Consider the following 24652-nt stretch of genomic DNA (forward strand, 5'->3'; position numbering starts at 1 on the left):
TGTATCAGGTATTATGTGTATCCATGCACAGAGAGGTATTGGCAAGACAACATAAGGTCTTGGAGCAGGGTTCCTCCCTTGACATAGCCAGTGTTGGCACCCAGCAGAGAGATACTGATTTATTCCTGTTGACTCTCTATGGCAGGTGTGGCTCACTAACTACCATTAATGTAAGGGAGGTGGGAGAGGTCTCTGTAGAAAAGACCTAGAATCACAGCCAGGCTTAAGGAGCAAACTGCGGGTTACACTTTTGTTATCTGAACTATCCATAAGGCCAAACCAAAAACACAGCAAGTTTGAAGTAAATATACAATGGGCCTGATTTTTTTTATTTATTTACCTTTTTTAATTATTTTTTTTAAAGAACTGAGTGGGATGACAATGGAAGCTGTGGGTGCTTATGACTTCTGAAAACTTGGCCCAAATTTTGTAGATTCTGTGCAGATCAGGACTCCAAGAACTCTGCCTGCTTTTGGTTATGCTTAACATTTTGTTATAACAACAGGTGCCTGCATGGGCCGAATCCTGAAGTCCTTATTCTGTTTTCATTCAGTTTTCAAGCAGTCCTTACATAGGCAAACTTCCATTTAAATTAGTGTGGATTTATCTGAAAAAGTAGTAAGTAAACCCTAGGCAAAATTGAGTTATTTCGTTGGGATTTGGCCCTTTGAAAATAATATGGTCTATTGATCCTTACCTATGTTGTTACTATAAGCAACTATTCTCTCACATACTGGAGAAAAAAAGGATGAAAGAAAGTTGTTTATACAGTACACATATGTACATACTATGTATGTGTACAAACACACTGAAAGGAACCTACCTTTTAAGGAAATAAAGGCCAACAGTATGAAAAGTATGGAACAGAACTTAGTTTTAAAGAAGTAGTTCCCTATATGTTTTATTCATTGGGGGGGGTAACATTTTACCATAGTGTGTGCTCCTTTGCACGATTCCTGTTTGAAAACATACTTTTTATCTGATCAAATGCTTCTTAGTAACTGGCTATTGGATATACTTGTGGAACATTTGGCACCAAATAAGAGATGACCCTCAAAATACAGGATGGGTGGTACCTTATCACACACTCTGCAACCTCTCCCATTAAAACAGACTATTAAACTTTTTGTGGAATGAGCATGGGGGTGGGGGCTACATTTCCCTGGCATTCTGTGTACATCCTGATAGATGTGTTGCACGTTGTGTTCACATGGCAACACAGAGAGTGAGGTTGATTTCTTGCTATTACAAGGTTTTAAATAACGGGACCATATACACAATCTTTCCTGTCCTTTGTTTTTGTTGTATCCTGTTTACTTTCCTACTAAAAGAACTGCTATGAAAACATGTCATATCGACAAGCAACGTAAGAGGGAATAATCTTGCTGAAAATGAGATAAAAGAATCTTTGTGGAACAAACAATGACAACACGTATGTATCATGTATGTTCAAAGCAAACAAATCATGCTTTGCTGGAATCTTGTGCCAGCCAGTAGGCCTACAATGTTAACATACTTTAATTAAATGAAAGGGTATGGATTACTTTTTTCAATCAAAGCCACTATGTGACATTAGCACTTTGAAAATCCCATGGAGGCAAACAGGCAGCTGTCCAGTTTTGTTTCAGTTAGGGTGGCTTAGTGATTAGTTACAGAATGCAAGATGTTGGCAGGGAAAGAGTCATCATTCATAACCTGGATTAAATATCAAGACAGGAAACATGGATTGGAATTACGTCAACCCAGTCCAACACTGTATGCAAAGTCATAAAAAAATCTGCATCTTGCCCTAAGCTCTAGTAAATCTATCAGACTGTTGCTTGTTATTGTTTCCCCCCCACGCCTATCCCCACCATCACCACCCCCACTGTCTGCTACTAGACAGCTGGTATGACGCAGAAATTTAAATCTCATGTTTGTGCCAGCCCCTCCCCTGACTCTGGGTTACAGGCTGAAACACTCGGATTACTGTTCAACGCGCCTAAAGCTGGGGTGAAAAAACTGCTGTACAAAGATGCAGTGTTCCCTTTCCAAAACAAGGCTAACGTCTCAAAAACCCCTGCTCAGGGCATTTACTAACAGCTACAAATACATTGTCCAACGCTTTCAGTGACGTTACTTTGTGCAGTGAGGAGCTTTGCGGTGCTGCTCTGGCAGTGCTTCTAATTAACAAACCAAATATTAAATATCTTGCTCTTGAAAAGACAACATGCACATTTCTCATAAACAGTGTTTACTCTCGTTATGTGTTCACAACCATCGTGCATACGTAGAAAAACCATGAGACTGTATGCAAGCAGGGTGCAGAGGACTGGGCCTTTAAGACAACCAGCAGTGGGCCCCTTACAGAGGAAAAGAAGCTCCTGAAGCTTCACTAATGTTTCTGACCTCATCAATTACACATACCTATGGCTTGTTAACATAGATACGGTCTGTCAATGTGTCTTCACCATTAAAAGCATTGAAACATAAGAACATAAGAATGGCCATACTGGGTCAGACCAAAGGTCCATCCAGCCCAGCGTCCTGTCTACCAACAGTGACTTATGCCAGGGGTCCCAGAGGGAGTGAACCTAACAGGTAATGATCAAGTGATCTCTCTCCTGCCATCCATCTCCACTCTCTGACCAACAGAGGCTAGGGACACCATTCCTTACCCACTCTGGCAGATAGCCATTAATGGACTTAACCACCATGAATTTATCTAGTTCTCTTTTAAACCCTGTTATAGTCCCAGCCTTCACAACCTTCTCAGGCAAGGAGTTCCACAGGTTGACTGTGCGCTGTGTGAAGAATAACTTCCTTTTATTTGTTTTAAACCTGCTGTCCATTCATTTCATTTGGTGGCCCCTAGTTCCTATATTATGGGAACAAATAAATAATTTTTTCCTTATTTACTTTCTCCACATCACTCATGATTTTGTATACCTCTATCATATCCCCCCTTAGTCTCCTCTTTTCCAAGTTGAAAAGTCCTAGCCTCTTTAATCTCTCCTCATATGGGACCCATTTCCAAACCCCTAATCATTTTAGTTGCCCTTCTCTGAACTTTTTCTAATGTCAGTATAACTTTTTTGAGATGAGGAGACCACATCTGTATGCAGTATTCAAGATGTGGGCGTACCATCGATTTATATAAGGGGAATAAGATATTCTCCTTCTTAGTCTCTATCCCCTTTTTAATGATTCCTAACATCCTATTTGCTTTTTTGACGGCCTCTGCACACTGCATGGACATCTTCAGAGAACTATCCATGATGACTCCAAGATCTCTTTCCTTATTAGTTGTAGCTAAATTAGCCCCCATCATATTGTATGCATAGTTGGGGTTATTTTTTCCAATGTGTATTACTTTACATTTATCTACATTAAATTTCATTTGCCATTTTGTTGCCCAATCATTTAGTTTTGTGAGATCTTTTTGAAGTTCCTCACAGTCTGCTTTGGTCTTAACTATCTTGAGCAGTTTAGTATCATCTGCAAACTCTGAAACCTCACTGTTTACCTCTTTCTCCAGATCATTTATGAGTAAGTTGAATAGGATTGGTCCCAGGACTGACCCTTGGGGAACACCACTAGTAACACCTCTCCATTCTGAGAATTTACCATTAATTCCTACCCTTTGTTCCCCGTATTTTAACCAGTTCTCAATCCATGAAAGGACCTTCTCTTTTATCCCATGACAGCTTAATTTATGTAAGAGCCTTTGGTGAGGGACCTTGTCAAAGGCTTTCTGGAAATCTAAGTACACTATGTCCACTGGATCCCCCTTGTTGACATGTTTGTTGACCCCTTCAAAGATTAGTAAGACATGATTTCCCTTTACAGAAACCATGTTGACTTTTGCCCAACAATTTATGCTCTTCTATATGTCTGACAATTTTATTCTTTACTATTGTTTCCACTAATTTGGCCGGTACTGATGTTAGACTTACCGATCTGTAACTGCTGGGATCACCTCTAGAGCCCTTTATAAATATTGGCGTTACAGTAGCTATCTTCCAGTCACTGGGTACAGAAGACGATTTAAAGGACAGGTTACAAACCATAGTTAATAGTTCCACAATTTCAAATTTGGGTTCTTCCAGAACTCTTGGGTGAATGCCATCTGGTCCCGGTGACTTATTATCAATTAATTTAAGTTTATCAATTAATTCCAAAACCTCCTCTAGTGACACTTCAATCTGTGACAATTCCTCAGATTTGTCACCTACAAAGGACAGCTTAGGTTTGGGAATCTCCCTAACATCCTCAGTCATGAAGACTGAAGCAAAGAATGAATTTAGTTTCTCCTCAATGACTTTATCATCTTTATATAAACTATAATACAATTGTATTATATATCATGTCTTCCCTCACAGAATAATAGGGTAAATTCTGCCCTCTTCTCATTGGGTGCAGAGGGATGACCGTCCTAGAATAGTACAGAAATAGTTCCAGTGAGGAGGGGAAGAAGGCAGAGTTAAGGAGACCAGATAGGAGCTGCACTGCACATCTCTATGCTCCTGCATTGTATGTTTCCGGCTCAGTGTGGCTCCCCATACACTGTCATCTAGGAGTTGAGAATTCACTAGGTGGAGAGATTAGGGAGAGTGGAGGGGAATGACGTAGAAGGAAAGAAAAAGAGAAGGATGAATGAGCGCAGGGAAAAAAAGCCTTCCAACAAGCATGCTGAGTACTGTGACAATACTGCCATTTAGGGCATGTTAAATACTATCACTACGTGTTCCACAACCACTTGCATACCAGAGCTCTGAAAATACCTGATTTTTGGTTCAGTCACTGAACCGAGAAATTGGGAAGGGGAATCATTTTGGACTGACCCCAATAAATTTTATTTGAATGTTCTGATTAACTGAAAGTTTTTAAAAAATGACTTCAATTTTTTTCAGAATTTAGGGTTTTTATCTTGGTGTTTTTGGCAAACAATTTGGCAAATTCAACATGAACTCACAAAATGTTTCAGTCAACTCAAATCTGCATTTTTTGGTGAAAAAAAAAGTTTCATCCAAATTTTTTTAGCCTACCTCTATTAGATACCACAGTGCTAGGTGCTTTCAAAAACTTAAGATAGAAAGAGAAATACTTAGATAGCTGCTCTTGCCCTTTCCCCATGTTAGGGGCTAGGGCTGTGACAGCCACTCTAGTCTTTAGTTCTGCTGCTGTGCCATGGCCTTTAAGGGAGGATTCAAATTCCACAACACCCAGCTGGGACTTGTGGTCCTAAGTCTCTGAAGCGCTTTTGGAAATCCTACCCAGTGTGAGTAAATATGCTGTGTGTATCATATGCTTTTATTTATCGTATGCTTAAAGCTAAACAAACCTGAGAAATGTTTAGATAGGGTGATAAGGGAAAACAAGCAGGAACAGCTACACTTCTGTTTTGCTTTTTTTACAATAATCTTCAGTCTCCCTCCTCACCCTCTTCTGTCAATGTCTGCTTTGCTCTATGTGATCTCCAGATTCCTTCTCCCCCAACTTAGTCTCCTTTCACTTTTCAAATCGATCCAAGAAATCTGAGTTCTCTGGGCCACGCTGCGTTCAGCCCGAGTGTGGGCAGGTGTGTAGAGGAAAGGCTGCCTCATTTGTTCCCCAGTGCCGGAGGGACCAGCAAGAACTGCAGCCTGTTCTCTCCAGAAACCAAGGACCACTCCCTGTTAGTGAACCCTAAGGGGCAAGTCACTCCAGAGGGGGTAAAGGAGGAGGTAGGATCTGACCTCTCTTGCAACACCCATCTAAACTGGTTAGCCTGGCAGGAGAGTTTATGCTGTTCTCCTGTTCCCTATGCTCTGCCCGCTACTCTACAAGACATGTTCCTCCCACTCTGGTGGGGTCCACTGAAAACCAGTGCTATGGCTAAAGCCCACAATACACCCTTAGCCATTCAAATTTAAGTCAAGAATTTGTGCAGCAGAATTGTGCCAAGCAGAGCCCTTGGATACATGCCAGGCAGTTCTCTGACTCTAATGGGAGTTTTATGCACATATAGTGTCTGTCCCCATGAGTGTAACAATCATTTTACTACTGATGTGATGCCACAGACCTAGCAATATCCAGTGGTGTCACATTAATAGATGCATAACACAGCAATATAGGAAAAATGTGGCACACATAACATTTTAGGTCTATATACACACACACCTTAATAAACCCATTCTTTGCTCTGTCTCTCTCTCTGAGAGGGAGTATGACAACTCTAACATGGGTCCACTAGTGATGGTGTACAAAGACCCCCTCTCCCTGCATGCCAGTCCCTGCATTCATGAGTATGCAGGGATTTCACCCACCTAGGACCACAAGTCATCCCAAAGAGGAGAGGGGATAGCATGCACTGGGCTGCTTTGGAAGAGCTCCCCGCAAGGAGGTGCACCACCTAACTGCCCCTTATCTGGGCCAATGGCTGAATTCCAGAGTGTGCCAGGAGCAAGTTAAAAGGGCAGTAACAAGCAACCTGCAGTGCTCGATAATTCTCTGAGAGCCACAACTTGGATTTTCTGCATTCTGGCTGAAATCCTGGCCACAGTGAAGTCCATAGGAGTTTTGTCATTGAATTTCACCCTCTCTCTCCTTCACAGTTTAATTTTGCTTAAATCCAAAGACACATTCCAAATGAATCCACTTTTCATGCATACATTTTTCTTTTATGAATGCAAAAGACTAGTGGGCAAGTGTCTGCTGAGGCCAGGAGTAGAGTGGGCACAGAGACTTGCTTTCAGTAACCCCAGAATGAATCTTTTAGAGTTGAGGCACATCTGCAGGGCATCATGAGGAAAATTTTCCACTGCCATTGGCCACGCTTTTTTCTGCCCTAAGGATATATGGCCTTTCACATGCTCTAAATTACTTTGAAAATAGTTTAACACACACACTCCAGACTGTGAGCCTCATACCAAGTTTACCCCTATTAACTACAAAGACTTCAATGAAGTTACTCCTTCTAGTATTTACAGCAGTGCTTCGTGAGATTGGGAACAGCCTTGTGAATCCAAAAGAAAAAAAATCCAACTCCCCTTTAAAACCTCTGATTTACCCAAATCCCCAGCATTTTGATGGAAATTCAAATCTGAGCAGATATGTTTCACAACTGTTAGTGTTTTACCAGGTCAGTCCTGATGAGAGGAGTTGGGTCTCGATTCATCCACCACCTGACAGCAGAAAAAGCCAAATGGTTTTAGTGTTACAGACATCAGGATTGGTGTAAATTTTTGACAGAATGAGACAGTAGAAAACTGATTAGGAATAATCAATATGAATTTCAGGAAGAAAAAACCCTTTAAAATCTTTTTAAAAGCTGAGTTGGTTTTAATACAGTGTTTGAATCCACCAAAAGCTGGCAAATTAGGGGATGAGCTGGCCTCATTGCCTTTAAAAATAAAACAAAACACTGGATTTTTCAGTGATCTCCCCTCACCTGCTTCCTCTCTCCCTGCCCCCTTTTTATTTCAATGTTCTCAGCATGTATGGACTCCCATCTCAGAAAGGGTTTTTTGTTTTGCTTTGTTTAGAGCACTCCATAAAGAGATCTTTAATTTCCCCTTGAGCCAGGGCTTGAAATATATCTTCCCAATATAACTTTTTCATATCCCTGTTTTCTATGCAAGATTGTGAGCTTTACCACCCTGATATACAGAACCGATATTCAAAAGCATTCAGTTTAATGTTTACAAAAGGAGCCCCTTTCTTATACGACACAGTACCTTTTATGTGTGTTTGTTTTTAAACTGTAGGAATAAATAATTGCTTCTTAGAGTGTAGACATGATTCATTTGTACCACTACCAGAAGAGTAAAAGCTTTTTTGAGATTATGGGAAAAAACTATGGTGTTTCTTAGTCAACATTTTCATGTGAAACACAGTCTTCCTCTCTTATTGTTACCTACAGGAGTCATTTATTGATTTAAGATTCATATAAAAAGACACGAGAGGGAATAAAACTGACTGAAGGGTTGAGGCAAAATTTATCACATTCTACTGAACTGCTATGCCTCCAAACACTTCTTTTTAATTAACTTCTCCCAAAGCTGCTGTGCTTTTACTTATTCATTAAAAATATTTCCTACCCTGTCCCTTTTTCATTCATCAGAGAAAACTGCTGAGAGTCTCTTACTTCCTCTGTTACTTCAGAGACAATATTCCAGAAAGCACGAAGTAGACTTCTGTCCTCTCACATTGTGCACTGGTCCAGTGGGAAACTTTTGGGTCTTGTCCACACTACCAACAGAACAGTGGAAACAAAGGGCCCGATCCTGGAAAAATTTTACTTGGGTGAGTTGTCCTTATTCACACAGAGAGCTCAACCAAGGTAAAGCTCAGCATGATGAGACCCCAAATCATGTCTCAATACAGTTGTTGCTAGCAAATATGTCACATTCATTCCCTAACCAATAAAGACTTCTTGTTCTTTGGAGAATCACGGGTACTAAAGCAATCCTATAGATGAACCAACTACGGGTTCAGTCGTCTGTTCCCTGTGCACCTCGAACTCTTATGTTCAATGGGAAATTGGGATACAGGGGAAATCTGGACCAAGTATAAGAGGCCTGTAGTATGGTTTCATGACAAGGTTTGCAGACAGACAATTCCTGTCCACATTCATTAGGGAAGTTATACTTGAACCCTGTTAGCAACAACTGTGTTTAAATATGTTTGGAGCTAGCACAGTTCTGTTCCCTAGGTGAACAGGGCCTTAGTTTAAACCCTGACTCTCAGGAGATTCAGGAAGATTGAAACCAAGACCAAAGACAGCAGGAGTGTCTTTATCACCTCCAGAAAGGAATTAGAATATCATATTTTCCACTTGAGAAACTGACTAATTTAAACATTTGCTAACAAAGTGGTGCTTTCTGAGGGGCTTTTTTAACCTCCTCAATCTGCTGCCAGCTAAAATATCTGGGGACAAAGCCCACTGTGTAGGAACATTTCAGGAATTAAAGGGAGCTCTCTGTTTTACTGCTTACTTGGGCTATGTAAATGAAAACGAGGCAGGCCAGAGTACTGTCAGTGGGAGAACCAGCTTTTCTGTATGTGGCATTTTTAAAGATGAAAACCAAAAAGTACTGTAGAACACATACCTGTCTGTATAGATAAGACAAATAAATAGATACATAGAGTGGTGGTACTTACTTGCAAACTTGCCCTTTAACTCATGGAAAGAATCTTTTCTGACTGAAGTCAGTTCCACAATTTACCTCAATGGAAGCAAAATTAAATCTTGAATAAATATAGGCAATAAGATCACCTCAACATTTGCAGTATTCAAGATACTTCCTAAAGTAAGTTGATGGAAGTACTTTATCTGTATCTTAGGTGCAATTGGTCAGTTTTAAAGGATCACCAACATCTATACAATGCATTTTTATTTTTTTCCTTCAGATTCTAAGTCTAGCTTCAAAATTAAATTATATAGGAGGATCAGAGAAAAGAGAGGAAGGGAAGGTAAAGCATCCATGTGAGTCCTGATTCAGGGATGGTTACTCTATAATTTCCTCTTTAACAGCATGGGGAAGTATTATGCATGGAGTTAGAGACTTATTATGAATCTATCAGTTTAGCATTGTAAACCTGGCTGCAGGGAAGAAGATTAATCTCCATTTTTCCCTGATTCCTCTGCAATGCTGAGAGGCAGATAGTGTTGATGTTGGTAATACCGAGTTGGTCAGAAATCAAGGTTTTATTTTTTGCACAAATACAGCAAAAACCATAATTGAAAATCTCTTCAGACTACATCCTCTTGTGGTTCAAATCAGGATAGTTACTCCAAATCTAATGGAACTCTTCTGGATTTACATCAACCGATGATCTGCACCATCAAAACCCCATCAAAAACAGACACAACTCCAATTTTTAAAAAGACCTCAACTCCGTTCCTCATTCCCCCCACACCAGTAATTGCAGCCAGCTTGTACAGCAATTATAGATCTGTTTACTGGAGCTGAGTGTACAGTCCACTAATTAGAAGTCTAAGTTTAAAAAATGCACCCACAATTATTCACACCCACAGAAAAATTGTAACTGTAAAATCAGAGGCCATGTTTCAAAATCAGGTTTTCAGTTCTGTCATGGCCATTGTCCCTTATAAGCCCTGTTTAATATTGATGGACATCCTTTGCGAGGAGCACAAGTTTGTATTTACCAACCATAGTATTGTTAGCAAGTGGCCATGGAAGGGCACAGATGAGATAGAGTTAATTACAGATTGCCAGTTTTATCGACTTCTAAGCAATTCATTGGTAAAAGATGTTAGAGCCCCTGGCTGAGAAAGACAGGCTTGAATGAAGAACAGCCTTGTAGATTAGGCATGTACTGCAAAGAGGCAAGTGCAAACCTCCTGTTTGAAAATGATGAGTCCTGTTTCTGTCACAAGAAGCTGTTAGGAGCCGTAAATACACACTCAGCACGTTCATCAGAAACACAGTTTCCTGAAGCCTTCTAAGCTTGTCAAACTTCATGGGACAATACTCTTCAGAAATAACAGGCACCAGAGAGGACTGCTGATGTATTAAATACATGCTCAACAAGACAAGTGCTGCATATATGCCAGCTGCATGTGGGTGCCCATTGCAAAGGCAAGACAGCTTGCTTACTATTTAACCACCTGTGGATATTTATAATGGTGCAGCGTGAGCACATGTATCCAGACAGACTAAAACTGCATCAAAATAATGGTAGGCTTCTGGTTTTACCTTATAAAAGTCAGGAAATTCAGACCAGAGAATTCCATCCCTGACCGACCTTGTTGCACTTATCTATTCCCTTCCCTTGTGATACACTAAAATATAGCCAAGTAAATACCTCATCAGATCAATGAGGTTAAAAAGTCAAGGATTAACTATGACTGGTGTGCCCAGCTGAGGGCTGCAGCTGGCAACTCGTCAAAGACCTAACATCCTCACCTGAGTTACATTAATTGGAAATGATGGCAGGCAGCCCACAGCTTATACAGAGGCACAGCCCACAGACAAGGTACATTCATTGCTTTATCTTAATCTGAGCACAAAGATCAATATAAAGCAGCACCTACAGGAACCTGAAGTCTCTGTGGACTGTTCCTCCTAAAGAAAGATGCCATTGGCCACAAACTACTTTCTAGGGTTCCATGTAGCCCAGAGGCTCATTGTGTTCCCCTCACCACTTCCTCCATGCTTTAAAAAAAAAGAACCTTCCCTTAAGCTCCCCCTGCACCCTCTTATCTGCCACGCATTCCCAAGCATAGATCTTCAGACCTGCGGAGAGCTCTCTGTAGGTTCGGGAACTGCAGAGGTGATGCCACAGTGGTTGCTGACTTGGTTTTCCTTGGAGGAAAGACAAGAGCCACATACAATGGACAATCTCTACATGTGGATCTTGGGATGAATGGGACTGTAGTGACTGCAAGTGCCATTCATAAAGAAATCCAGAGCTGCTCACAGTTCAATTCACCTTTTTTCATTATGCGAGAGATTCAAAAATGGGTCTACTTCTGTAAAAACACACTTTGCTGGGACACGTGTTTTGTTTTGTTTATTTTTTAAACAAAACTGGAAGAACTGTTTCTAGTGAAGATGAGTCCACTTTCAAGTGATCGTTGTTGGCACATCAGAAACATGATAACAATTTTGCCGATGCAGGCTTTTAAAGGGGAAAATTTGAAATCTCTGAACTGACATTTTGCAGATAGAAAACAAGGTAAAAGGACAAGCTTCTCGGGTATGAAAATCCAGCAAGACAAAAACTGAATTTCACACAGCTTTGACAGTACCTCATCACAGGTAATAGCCTATTACCAGACTTTTAAAAACATGTTTCATAAACCAATGCACACTGGCTCTTTTTCAGCTGTGATATATCCAGCAAATTAATAAGTATTTAGGTAAGTTATAAAATAGTCACTGTTTACCATGTAGATCTCTAATCAAAGATATATTAACAGTTTGCCAGACATAATTTATTGCCTCAGTGAGGCAATTTTTTGCAGTCTTCTACCTGAGAGAGCATTATGGCTCCATTGACTCAATATTCCTTCATATTACACAAATTTGCTGTGAGGAACCATTAGAATGTTAATATGTAGATGCCAGTTAAAGAACACTGGAAGAAGTGTTACTGCATATGCCCATTTTCAAATGTTAATGGTGAAGGGATTTACACTGTACATGAACTAAAGACCAAATCCTCGTGCCGTTGCCTTGGCCTAGTAGCTGGACTGAACATTCAGCAGATACCTAGGGATAAGGACAAGGAAACTTCTCTCACGCCACACAGGAGAGTTCAGCTGTGGTTGGCTCTTACATGCCCTTTGCCCATAGAGCAGAAGACCAAATAATTCAAACTGCAATAAATCCCCTAATCCCAAACCCTCCGAACCTGCCCCTTAAACACTAACTCAGAGTTCTCCACAGCTCCCTGGCAATGCACATCCTGTGCACACCTCTCACAAAGCCTGCCTATCTTGCACAGCAGAACTGCACTAAGTATGGTCCACAGGGACCCTCACCAGGGACAGGGTTTGCCCCTTAGTTAAGCAGAGAATATTCTAAAATACAGTGGTCTAAAAACAATTAATTTAAAATACAGTGTACTAGCCCCATGCCACCTTAGGCTTTGATCTTGTCAAAGCTAAGCAAGCTCAGATATGGTTAGTATTTAGCCAGACCTCCCAGGAAAATCTAGGTGGTGATTCAGTATGTTGGTCTGCCCACTAAGTCACTATTGAGTAAATACTCCATATGGTGTAAGGGGTACTGTGTGGCTGCAGGTGCTGTCTTTCCAATGAGACTGAGATGTAAAACTGAACCCTGGGCACCCGCGATCATTAATGATCCCGTGGCCCTTTTCACGTGAGATGGGTCATGATCAAATTCCCAATTTGGGTTAATTACACTGCCAACCTAAAATTCCTAGGGCAGTTTCAACTGGCAGTGTTCTGTTTCATGTTCTGCCTTACTCTATTTTGTAGAGTTTGTGTCTATGAAAAAGCTCCAGCATTAAAAGGCTGTCTGCATTCCAGAGGTGGAAGAACAGATTCCTACATTTATCACAGCATATGGTTTATAAAGTGCTGTTCAATCTCTTGAGATGAAAGCCCTTGTATAGTTGTAAAATATATAAAATAGCCACATCTTTGCTTTGAAAATTACCCCCACACATATAGAAAAAACAAGAACACTTCTGGTGTGAAACAGTGTGTGCCAATTTTTTTCACATGCTAAACTCTCGAACATGACAAATGGAAATGGAAACACTTCTGAAGTCTTAATCAGAGTAACACAATTGGAAAGCTGAAATGTATTGTCTTACAGCGAGACATTTTACAGGAAAGCAAGGAAAGCTATCTTACAATACATTGTTTCCTACAGGAAGAGAGATCATGAAACTCATAAGATAAACGTGTATTTCGTGGATGCACAGTATATAGTTCTTATGCACACACAAGGCGAGTATACTAGCAGAGTGCACATAAAGTACATAACACAGCATGGTTCTGATCATTGTGCATCTGGGATAACTCCTTTGAAGTCAATGCAGGTACTCAATTTGCAAGGGTGTAAAATGAGATTAGAATCTGTTTGTCAGACTTCTATTGAACAACAATGCTATGGAAGATTTAGGCACAGATCTGAACATCAGATGTAGTCGGAATCAGAATGCAGCTATTATTACATTTAGCCATAAATTCATGAACTAGTAATTATACGACACGGTGCAGAGACTTGAAAATGAGAGGTTTGGTTCTGTATAGCTATTCTATTTGGAATGGTTACGAGACAGCTGTCATCTAGTTTGATTTAGCTTCTTCATAAAACAGGCTTTCTGGAGTGAAGCCTTGAGAGAAATACATATTCATGTACTACTTCTAAGCCATTAAAACTCTTACAAAAGTACTGGATGTTATTTATAAAATATGACATCATTGCACACACAAAATATTGCTAACTTTTTAGTTGTTAGCCTACTTTATATATGTTTCTTTGGCCCTCTCCTCAGAGGGAAGAAATTTTATAATTCCAACATGTGAGGAAGAAAAGACAATCATTTCTGAATATCTGGACAGATGCAGCTTATTATGGTAACTTTTTTAGGCTTCATCAGAAACTCAGGAGCCAGTAAGTGGTATGCACTTTAAAACATACAAGTAGGACAAAAGATCCTGTCTATATAACCACTCTGGATTGTCTAATTTTACTTCTGATCCATCACAGCACCTTTCTTTAGTGAACATACCTCTTCTGTGCTTACCACAGATGTATAAATTAATAAACACAATCTGACCTGCATGTATGAATATTAATAAAAGAACATGGATTTCCTGCCATTATAAATGCTACTAGAAATGTTTTCAAACTGCACCTTCTTCCCCATTTGTTTATATTAACCTGTTTAGTTCTGGACCTGGTATACAAACAGCAAAAAGAATGTCTTCTTAATCTATCTATGTTTATCAACAACCTTAAAAATGCCTAGGCTTTGAATTAAGTGTCACTTTTTGTATACTGAAGCTATTCTACTATAGCAAGCAAAATAATTAATATCTTGGTAACTGTTATTTACAATGCCTCTTCTAATCACACTTCAGCACCCTCATTGGGAAACGTTAGTTCTGTAGCAACCAGGTTCAGCGCATTTAAGGAAGCAAACTGTTCTTTTGTACTAAGTAAGGGCAAGTCACTGTATTTACTGAGAGCAGGTGTGGAAACTTTTGGGTTATTTTAAAGGTACACAAATGAAATGAACTATAAACTGTCACAATAATTATTTTACAACAATGGTTGGAAATAGAGAGAAAGAAGAGGGATAAAAAAGAGTACTACTTACAATCCTCGCAGACGAAGCCAGATTTTCTCGATTTGTTCCGGCTGTAGATATTTCAGAGAGTTGCTCTCAAATTCTTCAATTTCCTTAGTTGGTGACTCCATAGCTGCAGGTTATCACTTTGGTTAAAGCTCAGAGAGTATGGACACCACCCCCCACACATGCACACACTCCACCTTTAACACTGACCAGGAGCAGCAAGCATTTTTACAAACACTTCCCCCGCACACACATACACCTCTCCCTTCGATTAGAGGAAGTATGTGTAGACAGCAAGAACTCCAGGTATACACTGAGGGTAGCTGTGGCAATATGCCATGGTCCTGAGTCTGATGGAGGGGATTAGAGGCTGATCTCCAGATTGAAAGCCATCACAGATTTTTTTACAATAAGCCAAGGATACAATCAGTAATGCCAGCTGAACGATCTTTAGCAAGGAAGGGCGGGGGAACCCTTGCTGACAATTGAGCTGTCTGATGAAAGACTGGGGAGTATTGGCAGTTGTACAGTTGATTCTCTGCTTCCCTATTCGCTGGACCCTGTGTGTCCTCACTCCACCGTGCTGTGAAAGGCAGCCCTCATTCCCTCCAGTGCTGGTCCTCCCTCTCCTTCTCTTTCATTTCAGTCTCATCCCCTCCCTTGTTTTCTTCCACTTACCAGCAGCTCTGCTGACAGACAAGAAAACTGACAACTGAGGAAAAAGTCGTTTGTCAGCATAGCCCGGCAATGTTTCTCTCTCTCTCTCTCTCTCTCTCTCTCTCTCTCTCACACACACACACACACACACACACACACACAGGCATGCAGAGTGAGAATGAAAATTAAAGGAAGTAAATTGCACAACTCACTTCTGAGTGCAGCCAGCGGGCTTTCATGAGCGAGCAATAGGGAGAACATGCAGCAGGGCTTCAACTTGGGCAAAATTAATTGAAAATAAATAAATAAAGCCAGTAACCAAGGACCAAAACCAGAGGACAAGGGAAGTCCTTCGCTGAAGATATATCAAGTCCAGAGCAAACATTAATAATGAACATGTCTCCCCTCCAGAAATGTAAGCAACAATAACTAGTACTGGTACATAAACAACAATATTTATATGAACCAAAATAACCTTATCGTAATCCAAACAGTAACTATTATAACTTTCACCAACAGAAGTAATATTAGCCAGTTCTGAAGTCTCCACCAATATATCTGTTTATTTGACATGTGCAGCTGGAGTAGGGTGAAAATTATTTTTAAAACTTTGCACCATTAGACTCAGCATGTTCTGTCACATATTGCAGCCGCTGTCTGGTGTCCTTTGAGAAACCAACCCTACACTGGGTGAAAAAGCAACTTCTGAAAATCTGTTTGCTGACTATGCCTCTCTATTACAGCTGTACAAATCTATCAGTTACCCTAAGTAATTTGTGGCATGAAACATGATCTATTCACTAATAAGCCCAATTCTAAAAACTCTTGTTCACATGAGTAGCCCTTCCTTGTTATGCAACTAGTTCCACTGTCTTCCATCAAACCCCATCTGAGCAGAGTAACATTGGCTTTCCTTCCTGGGCCCATATCCTGTTATCTGATATGAAAGGACAGATTCTTACACCTATATGGAGTCCCACTGGAGTTAGTGGAATTCCACCTAGTTGTAGGGGTCTGTAGGGTGCATGATTCATGGTATGAATTTGATTTGTTTCGCTATTAATTTTGCAAATTGCATGCCCCACTTCCATATATTCAAGACTGCTTTTCATATTTAGGAATACTGAAGAAGAACATTCACTAAGGTAAAGGGAAGTTTTCACCAGTTAAAAAAAAGTCAATAAATAAAAAGGTTTGAGATGAAACCTCAAAATGTTTTGCTTTCTTTCAAAATAGCAAAAATGTGATAGTGTCATTTTAAATGCTGTGATATTCTTCCTCTCATTCCCACACACCCAGCTCTGTTCTCTAGAAATAAATCCAAGTAAATTAATTGCAAGCCTTTGTCTTATTAGATTTTTAACTACATGAATGCAGCATAGTCTAGGGGACAGAGCACAGGACTGGGAGTCAGACTTTGGTTCTATTCCCTGTTCTGCCTCTGGCCTAATGGATGACCTTGGGCAAGTCACTTCTCCGCCTTATGCTCAGTTCCCCTATCTGTAAAATGGGCATAACAATGCCGGCTTCCTTTGTAAACATTAAGATCTGCTGGTGAACAGTGCTGCATATTGTTACTACTTTCTTTTACCCATCACCTGTCCAATGTGTGTGCTGTACCTTTGAACACTGGGCCCTTTGTAGATTTAACTTCAAAGTGCAGAATGCATAATTTAAGGCACTCATTTATACATTTTGGTCTCAATTAGCAGACACATTCACATTTTGCTATAAAAATCCTATTTGCACAGGTCTCCCAGGTGCTGGCTCCTGAAGCTTTGCAGAAACAAAGACAAATGCAGGCATAGGGAGTTAAACTCACATAGACAAAAGTATCTGAGGCCATATAGTCTATAGTATCATTTCCTAAGATGCTTGGAAGACCAAAAGTCCCTGTCCCCACAGCTTTCTGTACTTTATGCTTTTTTAAAATTACTTTTCATTTTATTGAAAGAGCTTTAGGGTTACATTTGCTCACTTCAGCTTTATAGAAGAACCCCATATTAAGTTCTATTTACTACAAAGTATCATCACCTGAACAGTGAAGCATTACCATGGTGCCATCAACCATCCACCCTGCAGAGAAGTATTCTTCTTTCAGTAACAGGAATATCAACTTCACAATTTAGGAATAATATATACATCAAAACTTACTTCTTAAGAGTAATAACATGGTACGATAAGATGTGTGGCTAAGAGATCTTATACAACTACCTCAGGTACAAGACAGGTCAGAAAAATTTCTAAAGGAACCAACAAAGCATCTACTTTAAACCCTTGACCTTTAATTATTTCCCATACAAAGAGTATCCTAAAACACATTACAGTACAGATATGAACAACAGCAGAGGAACAGAGAAAGTGGTAGGTCAGGAAGAAAGCAAAAAAATATCGTTCTCAGCTGAGATTTAAAATGATATGGAGAGAGAGATACATATGAGAGATATAGGAATGTTGCTCCAGATGACAAGAGCTGCATAGAAGGTGGCCTTAGCATGGGGGTCAAGATTTTGAGGCGAGACATACAGAAGGAAGATACTTGACAAATCAAAGGCTGTCGAGTACCATTTAAAGTTGGAGGCCCCATAGATTTGTCCCTTCCCTCTCCCCCACCCCCTACCCCTTGTCTCTCAAATGCTTCCCCATCACCAGCATGACGATCCCTCGGCCTGTGAGCCCGCACACCCACCCCCTCCAAATTTGAGTGAGTGGTGTTGCAACCTGGCATAAAGTGTCACACCGCTGTTCAGGTGGTGCCCCCAATCACTTCACAGCCTGTGAGGCAAATAGAGAAAGCAGGGAAGAGTAGAAAGAGAGATGAGCCCTATGTAGCTGGCTGGGACATGTCCACGCAGCTTAAGAACTAGGGCAATTTTGAACTGGATCCTAATGTGAATGGTAACATTGGGCTGCTCTTAATTTTCAGCTGCCTTGCACCTCAGTGGATGGACTGCTGGATAATGAGGCCAATGGAGTATTGTTTTAGTCCATTTTTATCTTTGGAGGTCTTTAAGATTATAAACTCTTTAGTGCAGGGACTGTGTCTTCCTATATGGCTGTATCACACCGGGTTCTATGGCAATAATAATATTAAGGGTACAAAAACTAGGGGAAATCCTTTCTGAGGCAAAAATCCTGCTGAAGTCAAACGAGGTTTTCACTATGAAGGGAACAGAGTATTAGACTGAAAGGGAGTTGCAAGACCCATGATAAGAAGTAGCAAAGGAACAGATGAGCATTTCGGCAGAAGAAGAATTAAAGCAAAGGTACCAACCGGCAATGGTACACAGACGTGATATGCAGATATCTGAGATGAGGGAGGAAAAGTACAATGTCGAATGATGCCAGCATTACAGGCTGTGGGGGTCAATGGAAGGTCTGAGACAAGAGACAGAGAAGAGCTGGGAATGTGTTCGAGGATGTGGCTCTTGCCAAAGAGAAACACTTCTGCATTTGAGACATGTAGCTGAAGGACGTTGAGACTAAAGGCACAAGTTTATCTGCTTGACACAGAGGTGGTGAGCAGGAAAGCATCATTGAAGATGCAGCAGCTGGTAAGGTGGCTTCCTGCCCCATTTGATTTAGTGCAGTAGCATGTAACTTGGGATCAGGGAGAAGGCCCCTGGTGTGATTGTAGAGAGCAGCACAACTCAGTTAACCAAATAAATAAAGCTACTAGCAGGAGGATCTAGCATTCTCTGTTTGTATTTTCCCTCCTTGGTTAGTGTTTGGTACAGAAGTTCAAGTACGGAAGAATTCTAAGAAAAATAGACCCTACATGATTATAAAACAAAATATTTTTTCTGTGCATACCTTAAAAAAGCAATCACCTAAATATGTGATAGCTTGTCCTTTCTCCCACTGTAATATGAAAATATAAAGCTACTAATCAAGTAGTAGTTAAACACTGGAATAAATTGCCTCGGGAGGTTGTGGAATCTCCATCTCTGGAGATATTTAAGAGTAGGTTAGATAAATGTCTATCAGAGATGGTCTAGACAGTATTTGGTCCTGCCATGAGGGCAGGGGACTGGACTCGATGACCTCTCAAGGTCCTTTCCAGTCCTAGAGTCTATGAATCTATAAGTGCAGCACGAAATTGCAGTAAGCAGGGGACTGGAAGTCAGAATCCTTAGTTATTCTGGCAAACTTCCAATTCCATTAGGTTTCAGTACATTCTATGTAGGTATTTATATCTCACAGTAAGTGATTAGCACTTCACACAATCAGACCCTCTGCAGCCTTGGTCAAGTCGCTTAACTTGTGTGTCTCAGCTTGCCCATCTGTATAATGGAATGAATAAGACTTAACCATTAAATACAAAGCTTGTGCATGGTGAAATACTTTTCCACAAAAAGAGTATAATTGCATTTTATTTTATTTTTTACAGAGGAGGAAATAATTAAAACAAAATCCTGCTAGCCACAGAAATGCTCCAGGGGATGGGAGGTGGAACCTTTTCTATTATTAATCTAAAGCAGTTGTGCACAAATTGCAATCCATAGATAACTGGTGGTCTGTGGAGCAATTGCTGGTGAGCTGAATGGGCTATCTGGTTAAATTAAGCAGGCTCTTCATGTTTCGTGATGTTAAATTGTATCAGTAACACCTAAAGATACATTAAATGTTTTTTCCTGTTACTAATTCAACAACTGCTGTAGTTGCCACAGGAATGTTATGCCATCATGAATGGGAGGGAAAGCTTCCACATGAAAATCTTTCCCTGCAGTGTGAACTTTTATTAACAGTAATCTTGTAATTGTGGTGCATGGAAAAGCACGTTCCATCTGTGAGGCTACTGTAGGCTCAGCCAGCAGTTAGGTGCTATAGGGCTGCAGCCTGCAAACCTGGAGGACTCGGATGTAGGCTTTTGGGATATCATGAAAGTTGCATAAGCAGCAAATCATGCCAAGATATTACGTGGCTAGGGGTGCAAGGAAACTCTTCTAAAGAGCCAAGAGAAGAAAGAAAAGGGTGGTTTATATTGGACTTCTTACCACGAGATGGAAAAACAGTGAAATGGAAGGTGAAAATATTTATTTATTTACAGAGTTTCAGTTCTCAGGGTGCAAGCATGATTGTGAAGCGTTAGGAACCTTCAGTTCTAACCTTTCTGCACTTCAGCATTCATTCAGATCTGAACTGTCTTTGTCCAAGCCCCAATCTTATGTCAACGACGAGCTGTCCATGATCCACGAGGTTTCACAAGTGAGGCAGAAGGAAGTGGGGTCGAGATGGAACACACCTAGCAAAAATGTAGGTGTTGCAGGAAGCAGTAGTGTTAACAATTCCACAGGTGGATCTCTTTTCTCTAAGACAGTACTAGCCAACATACTTATATGCTGTTGGAAACACTGTTTTTCAGAGGAGACATAAAACTGAGGCTTAACCTCTTGACATTATTCAAAATCTCATGGCAATTTTCCTCAAGAGTAGAGGTATTAATGTTGGGATCATGGGCAAAATCTATCTAAACTCTTCCTGCAGTTTCCCTTCGATATAATAATCTTCTTCACATCTGTTTTAAAGAGTTGCTATGCACTATTAAATAGCTGTTGTGTCAAATGGGAAGCTGCATTTCAGTGGTGGGTGGTATAATTACTATATAAAATATCTGTCTGTTTATAAATCACTTGGGGAAACTTCAGAGCACACTTAACTGAAAGATATTATTACAACTACTTGCACTTAAGTTTGGTGCTTCTTTCTTGCTTACTTTCTTAAGTAAGCTGTTACCCTGTCAAATTGCACCATATAAATAGCATATGCTTAGCTTTGTAGGAAATTCCAAGACAATGATTATGGCTGTAAACATTATGAGCCTTTTCTAAAAAAAAGTCCAACATTAACATCCTCTAACCTGCTTTATCTTCATACTGATATACAGTGTGCAGGAGCAACCTCCAACTGAATGACGCTTATGGGCTGAGTAAAGGAGAAGCTTTCTTTAGCTCGCTGAGGCAAGAAGGTGCATGAGACGTAAGAAGGTCCAACTTCCATGCCAGGGTCCATGGCAGCATGTAAGTTGCAAAAATACAGTCACAAGTTCAGCCACAAGATGGAGAATTACACCAACGGGTTATGTTCATGTGGAGTGTCGGACCACCATTTGGCAGATGCAGCAAAAATTGACCTACTGGTATTTCTTACTCACCTTCAGAAAGGATTAGTGCTCAGTCAAATAAAACCTCATGTGAACTCTGAAGTACACTACATAACAAATCTTCAGCAAGGCTTTGGAGGGTGCATATTATGGGTCATAACAGTTGGGTGTGCACTGCAGTGTACTTCTGTGGTGGCTGCAATGCTGCACAGGCTCCAACCAACTATGCTGTACCTGTGCACATACATGCAGTCACTCAGGAGAGTGTGACATTCAGCATGAGGACTCAAAGCGATTCAGTATATTTGCTTCGGCCTCCGAACAAGATAGATGACACATGAACAGAATTACATGCACTTGATTCAGCTTCTATCACTGGGTGGAAATGAAACAATCTTCACAGACATTGTAAACATTGTTGAAAATAAAAAATTGAAATTAAGGTACAGTTTAATCGAGAAGATCATGGATAGCAGATATCTGACAAACTGTCTCTCATGAAATGAAGACTGATTAAAATTATCAGTTACAGCAGTGTGAATGGATGCTGTTGTCAGTGGATTTACACAGGCATAATGCAGACCCATGGTCTCAAATCTCTGTTGTAATTCCAAATTCTATGACTTTATTAAAACTAGATGAATTTACCAAAAACCATTCCTGCATCGAATGCAAAAACTAACCCGTTAACTATCCTGCACTGACATCAGAACCCATGGGATTATAACCTCTGTAAAAGCTGAGCTTTAAGAAAACGTCAATTCCATTCTGTCATGTACGGAGACAGCAAAATACTCAAGCTACAGTACCACCATTTCTTTCATAGCCCATGAGACTTTATAAAGATGTGCAGCAAAACACAAATATGTAACAGGTAGAGCTAGTTGAAAAAATATTTCTCTCTCAGCAGAAAATTTCAGCTTTTCAGCAAAAAAATGAAAAGCCAAAACTTTTTGACCAAAAAAATGTTGCCCAAAAACTGGTGGTTTAAAACTGAAAATTTTGATTCAGAAATGCTAGTCTGGTGCCTCCTGGGAATTGTAGTTCAAGTACCTCATGCCTTCATTCTCCTCTCTGAGCTAGGCACTGTGGCCAGACTATATCTCCCCACGATGCACCATGGTTTCCTCTCTATCTGAGGCACTGTGATGCATCATGAGAGTTCCTAGTGCAGTCCCTTCATGGGAAATGACAATCAGCCACGGAACCTCGCACATAGGAATGGGACCATGAGCAACCTGAACTGCAATATTTCTGAATCAAAATTTTCAGTTGTCAGGTGTTTTGGTGATTTTGTTTGTCTTTTAATGAAAAGTCCAAATCTTCAGCAGAAGGCAAATACTTGTGAAAAATCATGTTTAATCAAAAACTCAATTTTTGGCCAAAAGTCAATTTTGATGAAAATTTTCAAACAGCCCTAGCAACAGGCTGTCTGTCAAATTCCATTGAGCAGCAGTTTCATCAAGGCTGGTCTGCTTTGACGTCTGACCTGGCTGGTTCTCACTTGCTCAACTCCATTGAAACCAGATTTAGAAGAAGTCTCTGCTCAGTTCTTTCTTCATCCCTATAACTACTGTGATACTCATCAAAAACTAAATTTCCAGGAAGATGACACTTATATTGTTATTGTAAACTCACATCACTGCATCGACTCCATGAGAATCTTCATAAATGAAGATTCAGATTCATTCACAGTAATGGCACTTTGATGCATTACAAAAAGCACTGTCAATCTGAAGAGCACTTTGAAAAACCTATTTCAGGCAGGCTTGAAAATTATTTTACTATGCAAAGAAGTAGAAGGAAGGCGGGATTATAGAGAGCTCATGGCTAGGGAAAAGGGAGCTTTACAAAATCCTCAGACAATGAAAACTGAGTGGAGCCTGATGGTTGGAATTGGTGCTATGAAGCATCATTACGGTAAATAGGTGAAATTCAAGGGGTAAACAAATGGAATTAATTAAATAAACTTACCTGTAATTAGAAAGGAGAGTAAAATAAAAAAACTCCCTGAGCTTTAGCTTATTTTTTTTTCCTAAGCAAACACTTCATGAAGTTCCAGTCAAACTATTTTCTGAAGCTCTGAAATATTTGGACAACATTCTTGCAATATTTCCAGCTGGAAGCAGAAGAGCTAGAAATCCTCTGTCTCATGAAACAGACTTTTCAGACAGAAGAGTTGGATGAATATCTGAACTTATCCAAAATGAAGTCCAGCTCAGACTGTTCAAGGTTCACTTACCACTAATTATATTAACTGAGAACTGGGGGTGTGGATGTCCTTGCCTGTTTGCACGTTACCAGTACATCCAAATCACTCATCATTACACAGACTGATGCTGCCCCCTACACCAGAAATGTACTCTGCTCGATCCTATGTTTGTCATGCAAATAACAAACAATAATCATTCAAATCGTCTCTTTGTTAAACTAAATAGATTGAGCTCCTTGAGTCTATCACTATGAGGTAAGTTTTCTGACCCTTTCATCATTCTTGTGGCTCTGCTCTGGCCTCTCTCCTGTTTATCAACACCCTTCTTGAATTGCAGACCAGAATAGGACACAGTATTCCAGCAGCGGTCACACCAGTGCCAAATACAGAGGTAAAATAACCTTTTTACTCATACTCGAGATTCCCCGGTTTATATATCCCAGGATCACATTAGCTCTTTTGGCCACAGCACTACACTAGGAGCTCATGCTCAGCTGATTATCCACCACAAACCCCAAATCTTTTTCAGAGTCACTGCTTCCCAGAATTGAGTCCCCCCTCCTGAAAGTATGGCCTATGTTCTTTGCTCCTAGAGGTATAGATTTACATTCAGCCACATTAAAATCCATATTGTTTGCTTGCACCCTGTTTACCAAGCAGTCCTGATTGTTCTGAATCAGTGACCAGTTCTCTTCATTATTTACCACACCCCCAGTTCGTGCGTCCACTTCAAACTTCTTTAGTGATGATTTTATGTTTTCTTCCAGGTCATTAATAAAAATGTTTAATAGTGTAGGGACAAGAACCAGTCCCTGCAAGACCCTACAAGGAACACACCTGTTCAATGATTAGTCCACATTTACAATTACATTTTGAGAGCTCTCAGTTGGCCAGCTTTAATCTATTTTAATACA

At 40.2% G+C, this 24652-nt stretch overlaps 1 protein-coding gene across 10 annotated transcripts in view; it reads right to left on the reverse strand.

Annotated features, from left to right (window-relative positions):
- PDE1C (phosphodiesterase 1C) overlaps positions 1-24652 on the reverse strand; it is a 556559-nt gene that overhangs the window by 282367 nt on the left and 249540 nt on the right. The window contains exon 1 of one of the 10 annotated variants that reach the window (XM_050937957.1): positions 14791-15362. The exons of the other annotated variants lie outside the window; for them this stretch is intronic. Within the exon in view, the coding sequence (XP_050793914.1) occupies positions 14791-14891 (101 nt within the window). The 5' untranslated portion in view covers positions 14892-15362. Of the gene's footprint in view, positions 1-14790; positions 15363-24652 lie in introns of those variants that run through there. 10 annotated transcript variants of the gene reach the window in all.

This window comes from Gopherus flavomarginatus, chromosome 2 (assembly GCF_025201925.1).
Source record: "Gopherus flavomarginatus isolate rGopFla2 chromosome 2, rGopFla2.mat.asm, whole genome shotgun sequence".
NCBI lineage: Eukaryota > Metazoa > Chordata > Testudines > Testudinidae > Gopherus > Gopherus flavomarginatus.